At 39.8% G+C, this 19,063-nt stretch overlaps 1 protein-coding gene across 1 annotated transcript in view; it reads right to left on the bottom strand.

Moving 5' to 3' along the window:
* Positions 1-3,700: 3,700 nt before the first annotated feature.
* LOC135466882 (xanthine dehydrogenase/oxidase-like) overlaps positions 3,701-19,063 on the bottom strand; it is a 32,184-nt gene continuing 16,821 nt past the window's right edge. Inside the window, exons 19-36 of the mRNA XM_064744637.1 lie at positions 17,979-18,098; positions 17,172-17,393; positions 16,405-16,468; positions 16,006-16,075; positions 15,241-15,328; positions 14,330-14,416; positions 13,435-13,626; positions 12,877-13,022; positions 12,199-12,280; positions 11,610-11,705; positions 11,191-11,319; positions 10,366-10,440; positions 9,791-9,843; positions 8,354-8,468; positions 7,807-7,893; positions 7,224-7,391; positions 6,599-6,766; positions 3,701-6,147 (exon numbers count right to left, since the gene is read on the bottom strand). Coding sequence (XP_064600707.1) covers positions 6,097-6,147; positions 6,599-6,766; positions 7,224-7,391; positions 7,807-7,893; positions 8,354-8,468; positions 9,791-9,843; positions 10,366-10,440; positions 11,191-11,319; positions 11,610-11,705; positions 12,199-12,280; positions 12,877-13,022; positions 13,435-13,626; positions 14,330-14,416; positions 15,241-15,328; positions 16,006-16,075; positions 16,405-16,468; positions 17,172-17,393; positions 17,979-18,098 — 2,013 coding nt within the window. The 3' untranslated portion in view covers positions 3,701-6,096. The remainder of the gene's footprint in view (positions 6,148-6,598; positions 6,767-7,223; positions 7,392-7,806; positions 7,894-8,353; positions 8,469-9,790; positions 9,844-10,365; positions 10,441-11,190; positions 11,320-11,609; positions 11,706-12,198; positions 12,281-12,876; positions 13,023-13,434; positions 13,627-14,329; positions 14,417-15,240; positions 15,329-16,005; positions 16,076-16,404; positions 16,469-17,171; positions 17,394-17,978; positions 18,099-19,063) is intronic.

Raw genomic sequence — 19,063 nt, 5'->3', positions numbered from 1 at the left:
ATCGATCGTTTGTGGAAGCAAGACAAGACGAACTAGTTAACCAGTTAGCAAGTAGACCAAAGTCAAGCCATCTTTAACATGACCTTGCATACACTGAATAGGACTATTTTCCGCCGGGGGTGGGGATGGGGGGTGGTGAGTATTTCATCACCAAGATCCCCAAAACGCAGGATTATACAATCTGCATGTATACCAATATTGGTATACATGCATCCTGCATGCAACTCAAACAGGTATAGCCTAATTATGAACATTTCTGGTCAACAATCGCAAGACCAACTTCCAAAACAATGTTCAGCCGACTATATACATGTACTTTACTTTACGAACAATTGCAGGTTGTTGAAAAGGAAGCCAGCATGAGCTGGACTTGAACTCACAGCGATCGTATTTGTGAGAGGCTCCTGCGTCATTGCGCGGCGCTGGCGCTACGCCGACGTATGAGTGAAATATTCTTGAGTATGACATAAAACACCAAACACATAACTTCCTGCAGGCATATATTTTGTACTGATGAAAAGTACGATCAGCTCACTGAACTATGAGACACATGCCCTGAATGGATACCTTTGCATTCAGAGGAAGAAGGTTGTGTTGCCTTTGATGTATGTACCAGCGAACCGCAGACCAAACCACATCCAGCCTGTACAACTTCTGGTCATACATGGCTAAAAAAAAATCGTGGACACACTTGTGGAATAGTACACTTTTGAGCATTTGTACTGATTTCTGCAGAGCATTTCCATGTTAATAAGTTTACTACCAGATTTGTCATGAAATGCCTTATATTTCTTCTAATTTTGGGACATCTGGCCTGGGTTTTGTCAGCCAGTACACACGCAACTATAACAGGAATACACAGTTTCACTTTTCACACATTGCTAGTCCATCTAAAGGACATAATATCGATACTTTCACTATTCCTAAAAACTGTACAGACTCCATTGGCTTTTAACTCCTGTTTGTCGAGCTGTTGTTTGTATTGTGGTAACCCCTTGTTAGGCGATCTATTGTTTGTATAATGGAAACTGCTTGTTAGCCGATTTGTTGTTTGTCTTGTGGTAGCTGCTTGTTAGCCGATCTATTGTTTGTATCATGACTATCACTTGTTAGCCGATCTATTGTTTGTATTGTGGTAACCGTTTGTTAGCTGATCTATTGTTTGTATTGTTGTAACCACTTACTAGCCGACATACTGTTTGTATTGTGGTAACCGCTTGTTAGCTGATCTACTGTTTGTATCATGGCTATCATTTGTTAGCCGATCTATTGTTTGTATCATGACTATCACTTGTTAGCCGATCTATTGTTTGTATTGTGGTAACCGGGTGTTAGCCGATCTATTGATTGTATTGTGGTAACCGCTTGTTAGCCGATCTATTGTTTGTATCAAAGTAACCGCTTGTTAGCCGATCTTTTGTTTGTATTGTGGTAATCACTTGTTACCCGATCTATTGTTTGTATCATGGTAACCTCTTGTAAGCGGATCTGTTGTTTGTATCATGGCTATCATTTGTTAGCCGATTTATTGTTTGTATTGTTGTAACCGCTTACTAGCTGACGTACTGTTTGTATTGTGGTAACCACGTGTTAGCCGATCTATTGTTTGTATCATGGCTATCACTTGTTAGCCGATTTATTGTTTGTATTGTTGTAACCGCTTGTTAGCCGATCTATTGATTGTATTGTGGTAACCGCTTGTTAGCCGATCTATTGTTTGTATTGTGGTAACCGCTTGTTAGTCGATCTATTGTTTGTATTGTTGTAACCGCTTACTAGCCGACGTACTGTTTGTATTGTTGTAACCGCTTACTAGCCGACGTACTGTTTGTATTGTGGTAATCACTTGTTAGCCGATCTACTGTTTGTATCATGGCTATCACTTGTTAGTTCTGTCTGTCGTGTGGATAGCTACTCTGTACACAGTGCATGAATATTGCAGGCGACCAGCCCAATGTCACCTTGCATGCCACAAATCAAATATATGTCTAATTTTAATATCAAGGCATGGTGATGGGTTATGCAACAGGGCCGGTTCAAACTACTCATACCAGATATTTGCTTGGATCAACTAAATATCAGAGAACAGGGACATCTGAGAAGAGCATGTTCTCTTTTTACGAACACTGATGTAAACATATCTTGGATATGAGTAGGTCTACATGTCTTTTGAATCAATATGAAAGGTTTCTGCCACCTTGCGGAGTAAAGTTGAAACACCAATCAAGTTTGTCCCAATCTCCGGAATACTCAATGAATGAATAATGACGAGTTCAAAAAGAGAAGAAGCCCAAACAGCAAAACATGTGAATTCACTTCATTTTTAACACTCATAACTTTTCATAACTGGTGCCATTACCATGAATATCAATAGTTATAGTACCAGCTGGTAGATATGTATGTATAGGTTTGAGTGTTGACTTGTCATACACATGTAGCTGTACTCTTAATTATTATTATTATTATTATAACATAAACACATGTAATATAAGAACATAAATAAATGTTCTGTATATAACTACAAAAAAACATGGGACTACCAGTATTTTACGGGTGAGACTATGACTATACAGTCTGGCTACAGAATCTCCAGACCTGGACAACAATAACATTAAAACTCAAACCAAAACGTCCAGGACATCATACAATATAGAAATAACAAAGAAAAAAGACAAAATCCTATAAACAGATCCAAAACTATGGCCAAAAACAACAAAGTAATTAACACAAAAAGGTGGGAAAAATAATAGTGAACAAGTAACAAATGTGTGTACACAGAAAATGCAGAACTGTAGGATACAAAATATGTGTATTAGTATACAAATGAACACCAGTCGGTATAGAGCATTCACTCCTGGCCAACTATATAAAATACATGTATAATGGCCATAAACATTTATAAAAATCTCTAAACATCATATAAATGAAATGGTTTCCAGTACCAAATAGGATAGGCCTACATACTTTTTTTCCTCAATAAAGGCAGTACAACCTCTGGTCAAACCTCTGGTCACGCTATCCACTGTACTACAAACACCATGCATAGAACCATTAAGCGCTATATATGTACAGGTAAATCTGAATGAAAATTACTGTACAAGTTAAACAAACCTAAATTCACAATTATCAGAAAATTTATAAAATTGGTCATTAATTTAGAATAGCTATTTCCACCATCAACATTATTAAACAATATACCATCACTAACATACACTGTACATGTATGTACTTCAAACATTAACAACAGCACTACTGAATAGTGCCAGCACTAACACCACCAACTACAGCTCACCAGTACCACTAAATAAATGAAGCACCAACACCACCAACTACAGCTCACCAATACCACTAAATAATGCCAGCACCAACACCACCAACTACAGCTCACCAGTACCACTAAATAATGCCAGCACCAACACCACCAACTACAGCTCACCAGTACCACTAAATAATGCCAGCACCAACACCACCAACTACAGCTCACCAGTACCACTAAATAATGCCAGCACCAACACCACCAGCTACAGCTCACCAGTACCACTAAATAATACCAGCACCAACACTACCAACTACAGCTCACCAGCACTAATAAATAGCACCAGCACCAGCAACTACAGCTCACCAGTACCACTAAAGAGTGCCAGTACCAACACCACCAACTACAGCTCACCAGCACTAATAAATAGTGCCAGCACCAGCACCAGCAACTACAGCTCACCAGTACCACTAAAGAGTGCCAGTACCAGCACCACCAACTACAGCTCACCAGCACTAATAAATAGTGCCAGCACCATCATCAACACCAGGAACTCCAGTTCCAGCATCACTAATTAGTGCCAGTATCAACACTTAAACCATTAAACACCATTACCATCACAAATACAAGCACCATGGTAGTCTCTATCTCTTCCCTATGCTAGCACCAAAGACCAGTGCCAGCACCACCCCTTTAACACACCAGCACCACTACTCACATCAACACTTAGACCAGTAACACCACTATCATAAAAGCTTACACTGTCACAAACACAAGCACCACAATCATCTCTGTTTGTCACCTTTGCAAAGCCGCTGACTAGATACTTTGATAAAATACCAACCAGCAAACATGAAATATTTCTATACACAGAAAACAAATTGCAAGATGATTCCATATTGCAATGTTTTTCACTCAAAACTGTATTACAGATGAACACAAATCAAGTAAATGAAGACAACATACAAAGTTTTTCAGGAAATCAAACTTTTAACACAGAACTTGACATGCAGGGCTGCCATATCAGCACCATAATATTCCAAGCACTTTGGTACAAAATCAGACATATGTGAGGTACATCCTGGCAACAGGACATTCCTACAGACAACCACAAGACAACAAAACCAGACATATGTGAGGTACAGCCTGGCAACAGGACATTCCTACAGACAACCACAAGACAACAAAACCAGACATATGTGAGGTACAGCCTAGCAACAGGACATTTCTACAGACAACACAAGACAACAAAACCAGACATATGTGAGGTACAGCCTGGCAAAAGAATATTTCTACAGACAACCACAAGATAACAAAACCAGACATATGTGAGGTACAGCCTGGCAATAAAACATTTCTACAGTTAACCATACGACACCAAACCACAGTTATGTGAGATGCAGACTGGCAGCACTGGAAGGTTTCTAAAGACAACCACAAGACAATATAAGCCAACATGTCAAAGCCAACATGTCAAATTCTATAAGCCTTTTTTCACCAACCAGTGATGGTATTTCACTTTTATGAACCTATTTTAAAAAGACAGAGCTTCAACCACTGGACATATACCAACCATGCCAACACTGTAAATCTGAAAAGCATATCTCAAATGGCATGAATTCTTGTTCACAATAACTCTGGGGATAACCAGACAGGACATGAACAGACATCATAATTATATCATCACTAAGCATATTATCATGGAATAGATTAACACAAATAGCTCCATATGTTTAAAACCGGTAGCACAGACAGAGAATTCGTCAAAAACTAATAGCAACACAAACGCAGCTTGTTTTCACACCTATATCAGTAATATGTCAACAGATATAAAAGAAATCATTTGCATTTCAAGAGATCAACTACAATAAATACATAGAATTTGTTTACCTAATGAAAAGATCTGAACATCACCTGAACAAAATAACACTCTGGCATAATTTCAAAAAAGGTACAAATTATTTGTTGAATTGTAAATGTGACATAAAAACATGATGAGGACTGTCTTCATGAATCTGATTTACTTTCAATGAATCCACTGTTGTGCATAAACACCTACGTAAACAACAAAACAGGTGTATGTAACAAGCGATAAAGTATGTAACTAGTTGTATAAAATGTGGATTAACCTTGTAATGTAATCTGAGTTTGATGCTTACACTACATACACTTGATCATTGGATCAGACAGATTCTAACACCACATATAACCACACTGCAGGATATAGCCAAACATTACAGGATGGCAGATGCATACACCAACACCTGCATGGGACACCCTTCTGGAATGAGGTAGTCTGCATGAAAAAACTTGATCCCAGAGAACAGATATAATTTTAACAAACATTAGCAAGTAATTTCTATCACAATTAAAGGTAGATAAATAATGTTTCAAAATTTTCATAAAATCTTTCTGAATGACAGACTGTTTGATACAAAACATGGCAGTATGACAGTGCAATGGTTGATCATCATAAAAATGCTAATCAAATAATCAATTCTGGGCTTGGGTGTGAAAAATTAAGTCGAATAATAGGACAGTTTTAGGAAAGATAGCTCATGCACAAACAGGAGTATATTAACAATAATATAGATATCAAAAAGGTTAGCACTGTGGCAGTCAGATGTACGATCTCTACTATTCACACAGAACAGATCTACACGTAGTACTCAATATGAATTCAACGTACTTCTAACACACCCTGAAGATCCTATCTTCCTGCACAGATAAATCAGTCCTACATACATATATGTACATGTAAATTCTGCTCTCAGAGTACGATGTAAGACCCCTTCACTTCTCACCGGAATTAAGGGCATTCAAGTCACCAGGTTCAGAGGTCAAAGTTCAACGTACCATGGTTTAAATGTACCTGGTTCAGCTGCAGGGAACTGAAACATACCAGATGTCACAACAACATACATGCAGAGTTCTTCAGTGAGATTAAACACCTTATGAGAACTGGAAGCCGCTTATTGCCACCAAGACATTCCAAATATTGGATGGCTGGTTATATAGAAAATATCCCTGCCCAAAGCTGGATTTGAACGAGCACCTTCTCTTGTACTCATTTTATACAATGTCCTTGAAATTCTGTCATACATGCAGTTCATATGAATAAATCTGAAAACAGGTAAAATACCCTTTCTTTTCAAAACCTTCAAGATATCTGCAACCTTAATAATTTTTGTGATGTCAAAACGTACAGACTGACATGGGAACATATCTACCAAAATTATTTAAAACATCTTCCAAATACTAGCCGACTAGATTCCGGACAGGTGTAAAGGTACATCATGTTTTGATGACTCTCTCTAAACAAGGTGACCACACATAACTCACCATTTTTGTGAACTGGTCCTCACATGCCATACGGATCCTCTCCGGTGTGGCCGGACAACTGAGAGCAAAGTTACCATGGAGACCAGATTCTGCTCGGGCTGCCATGATGGCATCCTTTACGGCATAGAAGACAGACGCAGCCAGGAACAGCGGTGGTTCACCAGTAGCCTGTAGAGGGAGAGGGATCAAATATAAACCTCTTGACTTGTTTTGAAATATTTCAGCCACACATCTATACTGTGTCTGTGCCAACTGTGGCAACCTTCATTCATGTAAAAATCTATTAAGGGTATACTCCAGCCGCAATAAATCGTAAAACTGATATCAACATTCAGATGGCTTTTGTATGCTGGTGAAACTACATTCCAAAGGAACTACAAAGGAATGATTGAAGTTTACCTGGTTCCGATTACTATGTCTTGTCAAATGACACTGTAGCTGTGATATAACAGCAGCTTTTTTGTCATTTGATGATTTACTTTATTTGCTTTATCTGATTGGTGCATTTCCCTGCACTCAAGAACATTCCACTTACATGTACTTGACGGCAACAGTCATTTTGGAGGGAGAAACCGAGCAGAAATTGGGGAAAACCTGTACATATAATGCATAAACCTAAACCAACCTTGGATGAGTAGACAGCCCTTGGGTTTGATACGCCCTTCAGCAAGGAGACATTAAACTCTACTGGGACGTCGCCGAAACTGGGAATCTTGTAGGCACCTGGTCCCCTAGTCAACAGATAGCCTGATGGTGTGACCTTCTGTTGCTCCATCAGCATCAAGCCATAGCCCTGGAGGAGAAGCAATTAGTATGGTACTATAAGGTCACCTTGACAATACTGCTGTCATATTATGGCCACCTTAAGGAAGATTAACAATTGATATTTGCGAGGGAAGGTACATACTGCTTTATAGAAACCATCCCTTGGATTACAAATGATGAAGGAACAGATTTCTGGTATAAACTAACCTCTGGACGACAAATCATGTGTTTTAGAAGTACAGGGACAGTAGAGACTTCTATATGTAGCATAAAACCACTCACTGGATGAAAGCTAGAGATTTCTAATTCAAACCAACGCTTGATGACAAACGCTGATATTAACAAGAGAAGGAACAGACTTCAGGTAAGAACTGGAAGCAATATTTAAGGCTTACCTACATTGTAGATGATGTTAGCCCTCTGCAGGCTGTACATGCACTCACCTGCGTAAAAGCTCCTTCTATCTGACCAATATCAATGGCTGGGTTAAGACTGGTGCCTATGTCCATCACAATGTCTGTCCTCAACACCTGAAAACAGAAAGAGGTCATCCTGTATCAAGCAATGAAGACACATCCGCTGAGATACATGCACATCTATCCAGGGTATTTATTGATTGATTTGATTGGTGTTTTATGCCATGCTCAACAATATTTCAATTATATGATGGCAGCCAGCCAGCATTATAGTGGAAGGAAACCTAGCAGAGTCCGAGGGAAACCCACAACCATCCGCAGGTTGCTGAGAGACCTTCCTATGTATGACCGGAGAGGCTCCTGGGTCAGTTTGCTGCACTATCATGCATTTCAAATGCCTTCCCATAACTCCTCGGACACTGTATGCCACTGGTTGATTCTACATCAGATCATCTCTCAGATTATGTACCAGTACTGTTTATTACATGATGGTCTCCTGTCAGACAGTAATGTCTGCCTCCACTAGAGAACACGCCACACCTGACTTTCAGAAACTGAATGTACTGGTTATTACCTGATGGTCTCCTGTCAGACAGTCCACCTCCACCAGAGAACAAGCCACACCTGTTGTGAAGTAACTGAAGGGGTTCCCTTTGTTGTTCTGTTCATCATAGCCTAGCCCAGGCACCCTGAGACAAAACTAAATTATAAAATCCACACGAACATGTAGGCCTATACAGAAGAATAGAAACTGGCAAAACCAATCCTGATTTATCCTTCACCAATCTTTACAGCTATAAAATGTTACATTTTCATGGCTTAATGGAGCAAATGAATGTAATAATGGAATTTTTAGCCCCACAGATTCATGTAGATTGACATTTTATTTATTTATTTATTTGATTGGTGTTTTACGCCGTACTCAAGAATACTGAACTAATATGACGGTGGCCAGCATTATGGTAGGAGGAAACCAGACAGAGCCCCAGGGAAACCCACGACCATCCAGAGGTTGCTGGCAGACCTTTCCACTTATGGCCGAAGAGGAAGCCAGCATGAGCTGGACTTGAACTCATGGCGACGGCACTGGTAAGCAGCTCCTGGGTCATATAGATTTGCATGTACATGTACATATTAATGTATCAGATATGACAGAGGAGACTGTATAGGTAACAGACATGACAGAGGAGATTATATAGGTAACAGACATGACAGATGAGATTGTATCGGTAACAGACATGACAGAGGAGACTGTATAGGTAACAGACATGACAGTGGAGATTATATAGGCAACAGACATGACAGAGGAGATTATATAGGTAACAGACATGACAGAGGAGACGGTATATGTAACAGACATGACAGAGGAGACTGTATAGGTAACAGACATGACAGAGGAGATTATATAGGTAACAGACATGACAGAGAAGATTTTATAGGTAACAGACATGACAGAGGAGACTGTATAGGTAACAGACATGACAGAGGAGATTATATAAGCAACAGACATGACAGAGGAGATTATATAGGCAACAGACATGACAGAGGAGATTACATAGGCAACTGACATGACAGAGGAGATTACATAGGCAACTGACATGACAGAGGAGATTACATAGGCAACTGACATGACAGAGGAGACTGTATAGGTAACAGACATGACAGAGGAGACTGTATAGGTAACAGACATGACAGAGGAGATTATATAGGTAACAGACATGACAGAGAAGACTGTATAGGTAACAGATATGACATAGGAGATTATATAGGTAACAGACATGACAGAGGAGATTATATAGGCAACAGACATGACAGAGGAGATTATATAGGTAACAGACATGACACAGGAGACTGTATAGGTAAGAGACATGACAGAGGAGGTTATATAGGTAACAGACATGACAGAGGAGATTATATAGGTAACAGACATGACAGAGGAGACTGTATAGGTAAGAGACATGACAGAGGAGGTTATATAGGTAAAAGACACCGCTTCAGTCATCCTACTAACTTGTAAAATCCAGTTGCGGACAGACTAACACGATCAAAATAAGCAGCAGTTACCTAAAAGTAAAAAGAGGTGGATAAATCAATCAGAATCAAGTAAAAAAAACTTAAACCTTTAAAGTGCTAATCTTTGTGTAAAATACAGTAGTCTTTACATTTAGCTAAGAATGAATTTTGATGCAACATGATAACTAGCTTCTGAAACACTGAATCTTCTTAAAGGATACATGGAAAGGAAGTATTAAGAGTGTGGTTTTAAAGAAAATGAAAAAATATGCATAAAAAACAGAATTTTTTTTCAATTTTTGAGACATATTTTACATTTCTTAATAACCCTTCTATTTTATGCTTTTCTTCTATCAATGGTGAGAGATATTCAGAAATGACGTGATCGATAAACATACTTGAAACATGGGACCTGCTTCTAGTGCCCCCAATCTGGACTTTCGAAAAAGTGTAAATGTGATAAATGTAGAGTGTAAATGTGACTGTGATGTATGCTGGCGTGGCAAAGAAAACTCAATCATAACAGGGACATCCATAAACATTTCACCCACAAGCAACCTTAAGACAGCATACCCAATCAATCCACTTCCCTTTTGGATCTAGTTTCTTGAAAGGTAAAAGCCGATCTTTAATTTTCTGACAAGCATCCTGAAAGAAAATAAGAAGTGTGAAAATAGTAGAATGTTGTTCACCACTCTGGACACTTGTACATTTGGGAATCTTGTTCAGTTCACATGTATATTTCCTCATGCCCTTTCTGGACATGTGCTCAAGGGGTTTGCTTTTAGCTGCTCGGACGTGCCAGACGTGGGTTCAAAATCATTCCTGGACAGTGAAGTTTCTTTAAATCTCCTGCTCCCATTGTTCTTGGGTCGTTGGTGGCAAGATGCGCTTGATGGTGTTCTCTTGGTGTAGTCTTACATGAATCCTGCTGAAGACTGTGGTAAGGTTCACCAGAAATTTACCCAAGGTAAATGAGTACGTCATCAAACACCAATAAAACAAATAAATACACACATGCATTTAAGATCAATACAAACACATATCAAAACCTTCACAAAATTCCTTTTAGCAGCCATTATGAAGATATAACCTCAACCAGATTTCACATTTAGTGATATCCAGTATGCAAACTTTAAATAAAGGTGAAGAAATATGACTGCTAGTGTTCCAAGACCAAGGTATCAAAGTTGTCAAGGTCCAAATAGCCATTCACATCTAACATGATTGCCCTGACAAAGAACAACAGACAGAGGGGTGGATATAAAACATGACTGTATCATGTATACTGTTTCTCTGACTAAAAGTTATGGGGAAGGGTGGAGTGAAGGAGATAAGCTACATGTACATGCAGCCACAAAAGCTCCTGTGTGAATCTCGTGAGGCTTTGCTTCTCACCATGACAGCCATGCCGTTAATGTCAGAGCCCATGCTAGCCGCCGTTGGGGATGTGTTGGGCACTTTATCCGTGCTTGTCTCTGCGATGAATATCTTGCTTGCTGGGATGCCTAAAGCTCGACTCGCTACCTGTTCACATTGTAAAATGTAAGAGAGTGAAAATACAGCTGGAGCACTTCAGACACAGCATTTGGTGATAAAATGTAAATGAAAAATCCCCTTTCGTAGAAAAGTGTACAAAGAGATGAAATGTTTAGGTATCAGTATTTCATACAAACCCACAAACACTATTCACTGTAGCTTAAAAATAGCTCCTTAAAAAAACAAAGATAGCTTTTTCGTGTTTCATTTGCAAAGGCACCATAAAGTGTAAGGCAGTACTTGTGTCATGTAATTTTCACTGGGGCATGGCTGGTTACCTGTATCATCTTGGTGTGTAAGCCCTGCCCCATCTCCACACCTCCGTGGGTCAGCAGCACTGAGCCATCCCTATACACGTGCAGTAGGGCCCCACCCTAAACAGAGAGAGAGAGCGCTTACCGTTATCACCTCATCAACAACATGATGATGGGAAAACATAATCAAATGATAATAGAAAAATGGTTTTGATGACAGCTTTACAACAATAGGCCTGCTGTGAATTACCTCCCTTGTTATACAACAGCGACTGTGACGTAACGTACGATTAGTTTTTGAGGCCTGAAATTACGAGAGGTGGGACCTTGCCTATTAAAGCATGTACTATATAGGACATGCAAAGAGAGTGACAAATATTTTGTTGGCAACAGAGTGTAAAAACACATGATATTAGCCATGAGAGTCATTTGATGTTTTTTCGCTTACATGTACATGTGAGAATTCACCGAAACTGTCTGGCATATTTAATTAGGACTAGGATTTTAAAACTGAAAAAATGCTTAACGTTTATTCTGGACTTCCAAATAGCTTTACAGAATTAAAATCTGTCTTGAAGTTGGGATGCTTTGCTTCTTTTCTAGCATTGCTAACCTGGTTCATATGAGTTGAAGTGAAGGCAACTCCAAACTGGGTGGGGATGACAGACAAGCCACGCTTCTTCCAGCGGTTATCTCTGAAACCGAAAATCTGGTTTAGGACAACCTGGATGGATACAAGTCAGCTGCTCAGGTAGAGGTATTATCAAAACATGGTTTCCTTTGCAGACATCAGGTGCATGTACACCAAGGTACACTTCATAGTCTACATTTTGTAGATTTCATGCATATTATCTGAGGTGTATTGTACTTCAAGTACACCTCAGGCATATGCCTATACCTCAGATATATCTCAGGGACTCTGTCATTTATTTATTTATTTAATTGATACTTTACTCTGCACTAAAGATTATTCCACTTGTAAGACAATGGCCAGCATTATGATAGGAGGAAACCGGATAGAGCCCAGGGGCAAACCCATGACCATCCGCATGTTGCAAATATGCGATAATGTAACTCAGATATGATGAAGACATGGCTTTGATGTCAACATTACTTGAAGAGTCAGCACACTTACTACCAGACAAAAACTGATGTTTAATGAAAGTTTGAGATGTTAAATACAGTAAAAGTTAAAAACAAAAACTGATTATTTTTTTTCAAATAAAATTAATTTCTTACAAAACTGAAGAAAAATACTTGTGCACTACAAATTACATTACAACTAGCACACCTGTTAAACTGTGTGACGAGCTGCTGTTGTTTTCTGAAGTCACTCTGAGTCAGACATTCATCCCAGCAGGTGGGCAGGTGAAAGTTTAGTAGAGGCTGATTATAGTACATGCTATCCCCTTCCTTCAGCATGTTCACCCAGCGTACCTGAGAAAAAAGATACATGCTCAAATCAAGGCTTCAAAGTGTAATATGACAAAAGTACATGTGTTCTAAATCAAGGTTATAACAGTTCTATGACAAAATGAAAGGTGTTCCACATCAAGGTTATAATAGTCCCATACAAAAGTACAGGTGTTCTACATGTATATCAAGGCTGTCAGTCTTTGGTTTAATGATAACAGAATGTTGACAAAATTAAGACAAATATTTATTTATTTATGTGATTGGTGTTTTACAGTGTACTTAAGAATATTTCACTTACATTAATACAACGTCAGCCAGCTTCATGGTGGTGGGAAACCAGGCAGAGCCCGGGGGAAGAAAGACATACATGTCTACATTATTATCATGTTATGTATTGAATTAACACATAAAGAGAAACCTGCTGTGGAGTTACCTGTTGTTGGGAGACACCCAGGTTGTTGGCTATCTCTGTCATCATGTTCTCACAGATCATCATGGCCTGAGGCGCCCCAAAGCCCCTGAAGGCTGTGTTAGAGGGCAGATTGGTGCGACACAGGTACCCCACAGCGTGGATGTTTGGCACATTGTAGCAGTTTGTACAGTGGTACAGAGCACGCTCCATTACCTGGACAATACAATGCAAGTAAAATACTGAACAATGCCACAACCCTTCACAGGATTTCATTTGTATTTACCATAAATCCATGTAAGTCGTACATGTACCTAACAATTTTCAGTCATTTGACAAGGAGTCATTAGATGTGTGTACATGTATATATACAGTGTCTTCTTGTGGCAGGGTGAGTCCATGACACCAAAGTGCTGCCACCACTGATTTATCATGACAAAGATACCAGACATGACAACCTACCAAGTCACACTGTACTGATACCGAGCCAGCCAGTCCTGTTTCCTTGCTCTAACCTCTCAGCGCTGAGCGCCAAGCAAAGCAAAAAGAAGTACCATTTTTAAAGCTTTCAATATGACCCAACCCATGTTTGACCCCGACTTTGAGGCAGACATTCTAGACATTAGGCCACCAAAGCGGTCATATTTATATTGCAAATAGCTCGAAATATTATTAACATTAATTTTATCATGTCAGTGTAATTATATTGAAAGCTGTATATATAAAGCATATCTTATACATAAATGAATATCCAAACTATCCAAAAAATTGAATCATTTCCGTGTACATGTGCATGTAGCCTCAGTTCTGCTGGCCAGGTTAACTCAGATTTAATGCTGCTAATCAATTACCCCTGATCACCTGCGCACAGATGTTTAGGGTTATAAAGACAACCTGTATGTCTGCAGAGTGAACTCACAGGTAGTGACAGGTCCATGGTATGTCCAGCATTACAGTAGAGCTCCATGTTCAGAGCGGTCACACGGCCAGTCTTCGTGTACCCTACCTAAATTATACAACATATTCACATAAACATGGATACCAAGCTTTTCATGGCTTCACCTTAATGCTACAATTCTACAACACTGTGAAATGTTACAATTCTACAACATTGTGAAATATTACAATCTTGCAACACTGTGGAATGTTACCATTCTACAACACTGTGGAATGTTACAATTCTACAACACTGTGAAATGTTACAAATCTACAACATTGTGGAATGTTACAATTCTACAACACTGTGAAATGTTACAAATCTACAACACTGTGAAATGTTACAATCCTGCAAAACTGTGGAATGTTACAATTCTTCAACACTGTGAAGTGTTACAATTCTACATGTACAACACTGTGTAAATGTCAAGAATGTTAGATGTACAAAACACTATAGCACACCCAATGACCTTTGACCTCTAGAAATACAATTTAATATAGGTTCCTTGTGAAAGACTCAATATCATGTGTCAGGTGCTTTTTGTTAAAATTTCACAATTACTTCAATAGCGGAATGTGTGACTATCTACATGATGCAAAGGAACATTCACATGCTGCAATGTAAATGGATTCATTTAGTAGTTGTTTAATCCAGCACACCATGCAGTCAAGGCCATGCAGTTTTATGTTCAGAGGAAAATGGACTGTTCAGAGTAAACCACCAACCTTTGGTATGTTATTGGTGAACCTTTCAGCTCAAAACTACAGCTGAACCATTAAGTGCTGGATTTAATCCTGCAAATTAATTGAACAGGGTCAGATCAGTCACAATGAGAATAGTGCCCTACCGTCAAAACTAGAGGCTATTTAAGCCCAGCAAAACTCAGAACCTACCTTGTATCTCCCCAAGAAAGGATGTCTGGTACCTGTACAGCTCATGTCTTCATCCCTGTCTAGTACACAGCGAACCACCCTCATGCACCTGCATCAACAAACAACAAACAACACATCTACTACAGGAGTTAGGAACAGTGTTACCAAACCTGGGACAAGCATCATGCCTTTTACAGCCAATCACTAACCTCTGAGAAGCACACATTATTCTTTCACTGCCCAAGCCTTACCCTCAAATCCCCAACCAGTGTCAAATATAACATAATTCTACCCTGATGACTGACTTGTTAGCTGCCAACAAGTGCACACACTGCTGCCTGAGTCTCCTTACCCCCAAAATCACCCACCTGTGCACATAACACAGTTCTTCCCTGCTAACTCATTTGTTGGCTGCCGCTGCTCACTGTGAGCCTCCATACCCCAAATCCCCCACCTGTGTCACACAGAACGTAATTCTAGCTTGCTGACTCACTTGTTAGCTGCCAACAGGTGCACACACTGCTGCCTGAGTCTCCTTACCCCCAAAATCACCCACCTGTGCACATAACACAGTTCTTCCCTGCTAACTCATTTGTTGGCTGCCGCTGCTCACTGTGAGTCTCCATACCCCAAATCCCCCACCTGTGTCACACAGAATGTAATTCTAGCTTGCTGACTCACTTGCTTATAGCTGTCACCGTAGACACTGCTGCATGAGTCTCCCCCCACCCCCACCCACCCACCCACCTGTATGACACATATCATAATTCTACCCTGCTAACTCACTTGTTGGCTGCCACTGCACACACTCCTGTCAAGGCTGCTGCTCGGGTCTCCTTACCCCCAAATCCCCCACCTGACAATCAATCAAAGTATAAATATTACATAAGTGTAATACTGTAGAGCCTACATATGTTTTACTGTCTGCATTAATGCAAATCAGTATTATGCCTGCAATACTTTAACTACTTTCACTTACAAAACTATAAAATAATGATGATGGGCATAAATCACACTTTAAAGCCAGGATGCATCCAAACTAAAAGTATTGTGCACATTATACGGAAAATGCTCATAAAATAAACCTGACTTTTCCTTATATGTACACCAATGTCTATGACATGTACATTGCCTCTCAGACTAGAGTGAAATCTTGATTTTTTGTCAGTTAATTCCATAGTTTACCTAGCCTCTTTGTCTTGCAGACAATCCGGTTGTCCTGAACGCCTAAGGCTGAGGCAATCACAGTCTGAAACATGGCAGATAATTAACAGGCCATTAACATCACTCAAGTGCCTGTGCACAGATCTGCAGGCCTTTCCACACTATCCAATGAACAGTAAGAAATTGTTATACAGCATGAATGGTTGTCATTGTGAAAAGTTGTACAGTGTGAATGGTTGTACAGTGAGAATGGATGTACAGTGTGAATGGTTGTACAGACTGAATGGATATACAGTGCGAGTGGTTGTACACACTGAATGGTTGTACACAATGAATGGTTGTACACACTGAATGGACGTAGGTCTACAGTGTTAATGGCTATACCATGTGAAAGATTGTACAGTTTCAATACAAGTAGTTACACAATGTGAAATGACCTACAGTGAGAATGGTGAAAAGTGGATGGTTACACAATGTGAGTGTTTGTATAGTGTGAAATGGTTGTACAGTGTGAAATGGTTTTACACTGTGAAATGGTTGTACAGTATGAATGGTTAAACAACATGAAATGGATCTACAGTGAGAAATGGTTATACAGTGTGAAGGTTTGCACAGTGTGAACAGTTGAACAGTATGAATGGTAATGCAGTGTCAATTATTGTAGGCCTATACTATTAAAATACTGTGTTTTTTACGGGGTGAAATAGTTAATTATCACTATAGAACTTGTTTTTAGGTCTTACATTATAAAAACACACCAGCAAACACCCTTTGCTTGTATCTTTTACCTGGCACTCTGCCACGTCCTGTGTAGAAGAGAAGGCCAGCATCTGACCATCCTCCTTGTCTGGGACCACAAGACATCCTTGTGTCTCCAGATAGAAGTGCTCCTGTCCATTCAGAGTCATCTCCCCTTGGTGGATGTGGTCTGCCAGGTTAAATCCCTCCCCAAGGTCTCCCTTCTGGATGGAGTTGGTGGGCAGTAAGAACGACTTAGCTTTGATGGCTTCCTGTCATGTCAAGTGAACATATGATCACAATGTATGTACCAACAGGAAGTCAAGGTTTGTACAAAAGTACTAAACTACATGTGCAAAATATTCTAGGCCCACTCCGTCATGAATGTCAACATTTTATATATTCGAACAGTGTTTATCACCATACGCAAAGGTAGCTTTACCAGTTCAAGAAATTTAGGGTATGGATTAAACCACTGGCATTGGGGCATGCAACTGACAAACTGTCCAAGGTGTGACACATACCAGAACAAAGCTAGGTGTAAGGCCATACTGGTGTATAAAGAAAGAAAAAAAACCCTTCATACAAAACCGCCCCAACTGATTTGAATGTCACTCGCTTATTATCACTAATATAACAAAGATGCCAGGAACAATGAAGGCTTGGGGATGTTCAGAAAGACTTTGGGGATGTTCAGGAATTCCTGTCCCAGACTGTGATTTAACCACCACATAATGTGTCCTGAAGAATGAATAACACACCTCCTTATGTAAAATTTTACTAACCACTATAAACAGAGCACCTGCAATTTGCACCAGTTATCACACCTGGGAGGTTGAGCACCTATGTAATCTTACCTTGATTGTAATGATGGGCTCCAGTTCTTCATACTCAATGAACACAGCTCTAGCCGCTCTCTGAGCGTGTAACTGGGTGTCGGCCAGAATACCTGCAATTACCTGACCCTGACACGTTACCTGAAACACAAACACAAATTACCTGTTACCTGTAGCAAAAACACACTTTACCTGTTACCTGTAGCACAAACACACATACACGAACTAGCAGTCTTCTTATATATACAGCAGGCAATAGGAGAACAATATCAATTCACAAATATTCACTGAATGTGTTGATGGTTATCAACTACTTGTTTTGGTTGATGATCCTCCACAGATTACTGCTAAGTACACCATTACAGGACAGGTACATACATGTGAGGTAGGTATATATTTATTTATCTGATTGGTGTTTTTCGCCGTACTCAAGAATATTTCATTTATACGATGGCAGCCAGCATTATGGCGGGAGGAAACCGGGCAGAGCCCAGGGGAATGTAAGGTAGGTAAGTGACACATAGTGCTGTATGTGACACCTTCTCATCAGCATACAACCCCTCATTATGGTTGATGATGCCCCACAGGTTACTACCAGGTACATCGTTATAGGAAAGGTACATACAGGTACATGTAAGGTAAGTACAAAGTGTAAGTGATAAACACAGAGCTGTATGTGACATCTTCTAATCAGCAAACAACTGCTCATCCTGACTGATGATGCCCTACAGGTTACTGCCAGGTACATCATTACAGGACAGGTATACAAGGTAGGTAAAGATAAACAGTGCTGTATGTGACACAATCTGATCAGCAAACAACTGCGTATCCTGATTGATGATGCCCCACCAGTTATTGCCAGGCACATCGTTACAGGACAGGTACATAAGGTAGGTAGTGATAAACATAGTGCTGCATGTGATACCTTCTGATCAGCAACCACTGTGTGTCCTGATGATGCCCCACAGGTTACTGCCAGGTACATCATTACAGGACAGGTATATAAGGTAGACAGTGATAAACATAGTGCTGTATGTAATACCTTCTGATCAGCAAACAACCGTTCATCCTGACTGATGATGCCCCACAGATTACTGCCAGGTACA

Source organism: Liolophura sinensis, chromosome 6 (assembly GCF_032854445.1).
Source record: "Liolophura sinensis isolate JHLJ2023 chromosome 6, CUHK_Ljap_v2, whole genome shotgun sequence".
Classification (NCBI taxonomy): Eukaryota; Metazoa; Mollusca; class Polyplacophora; order Chitonida; family Chitonidae; genus Liolophura; species Liolophura sinensis.
The sequence above is the reverse complement of the archived record's forward strand: the minus strand, read 5'-3'. Positions and strand labels throughout refer to the sequence as shown.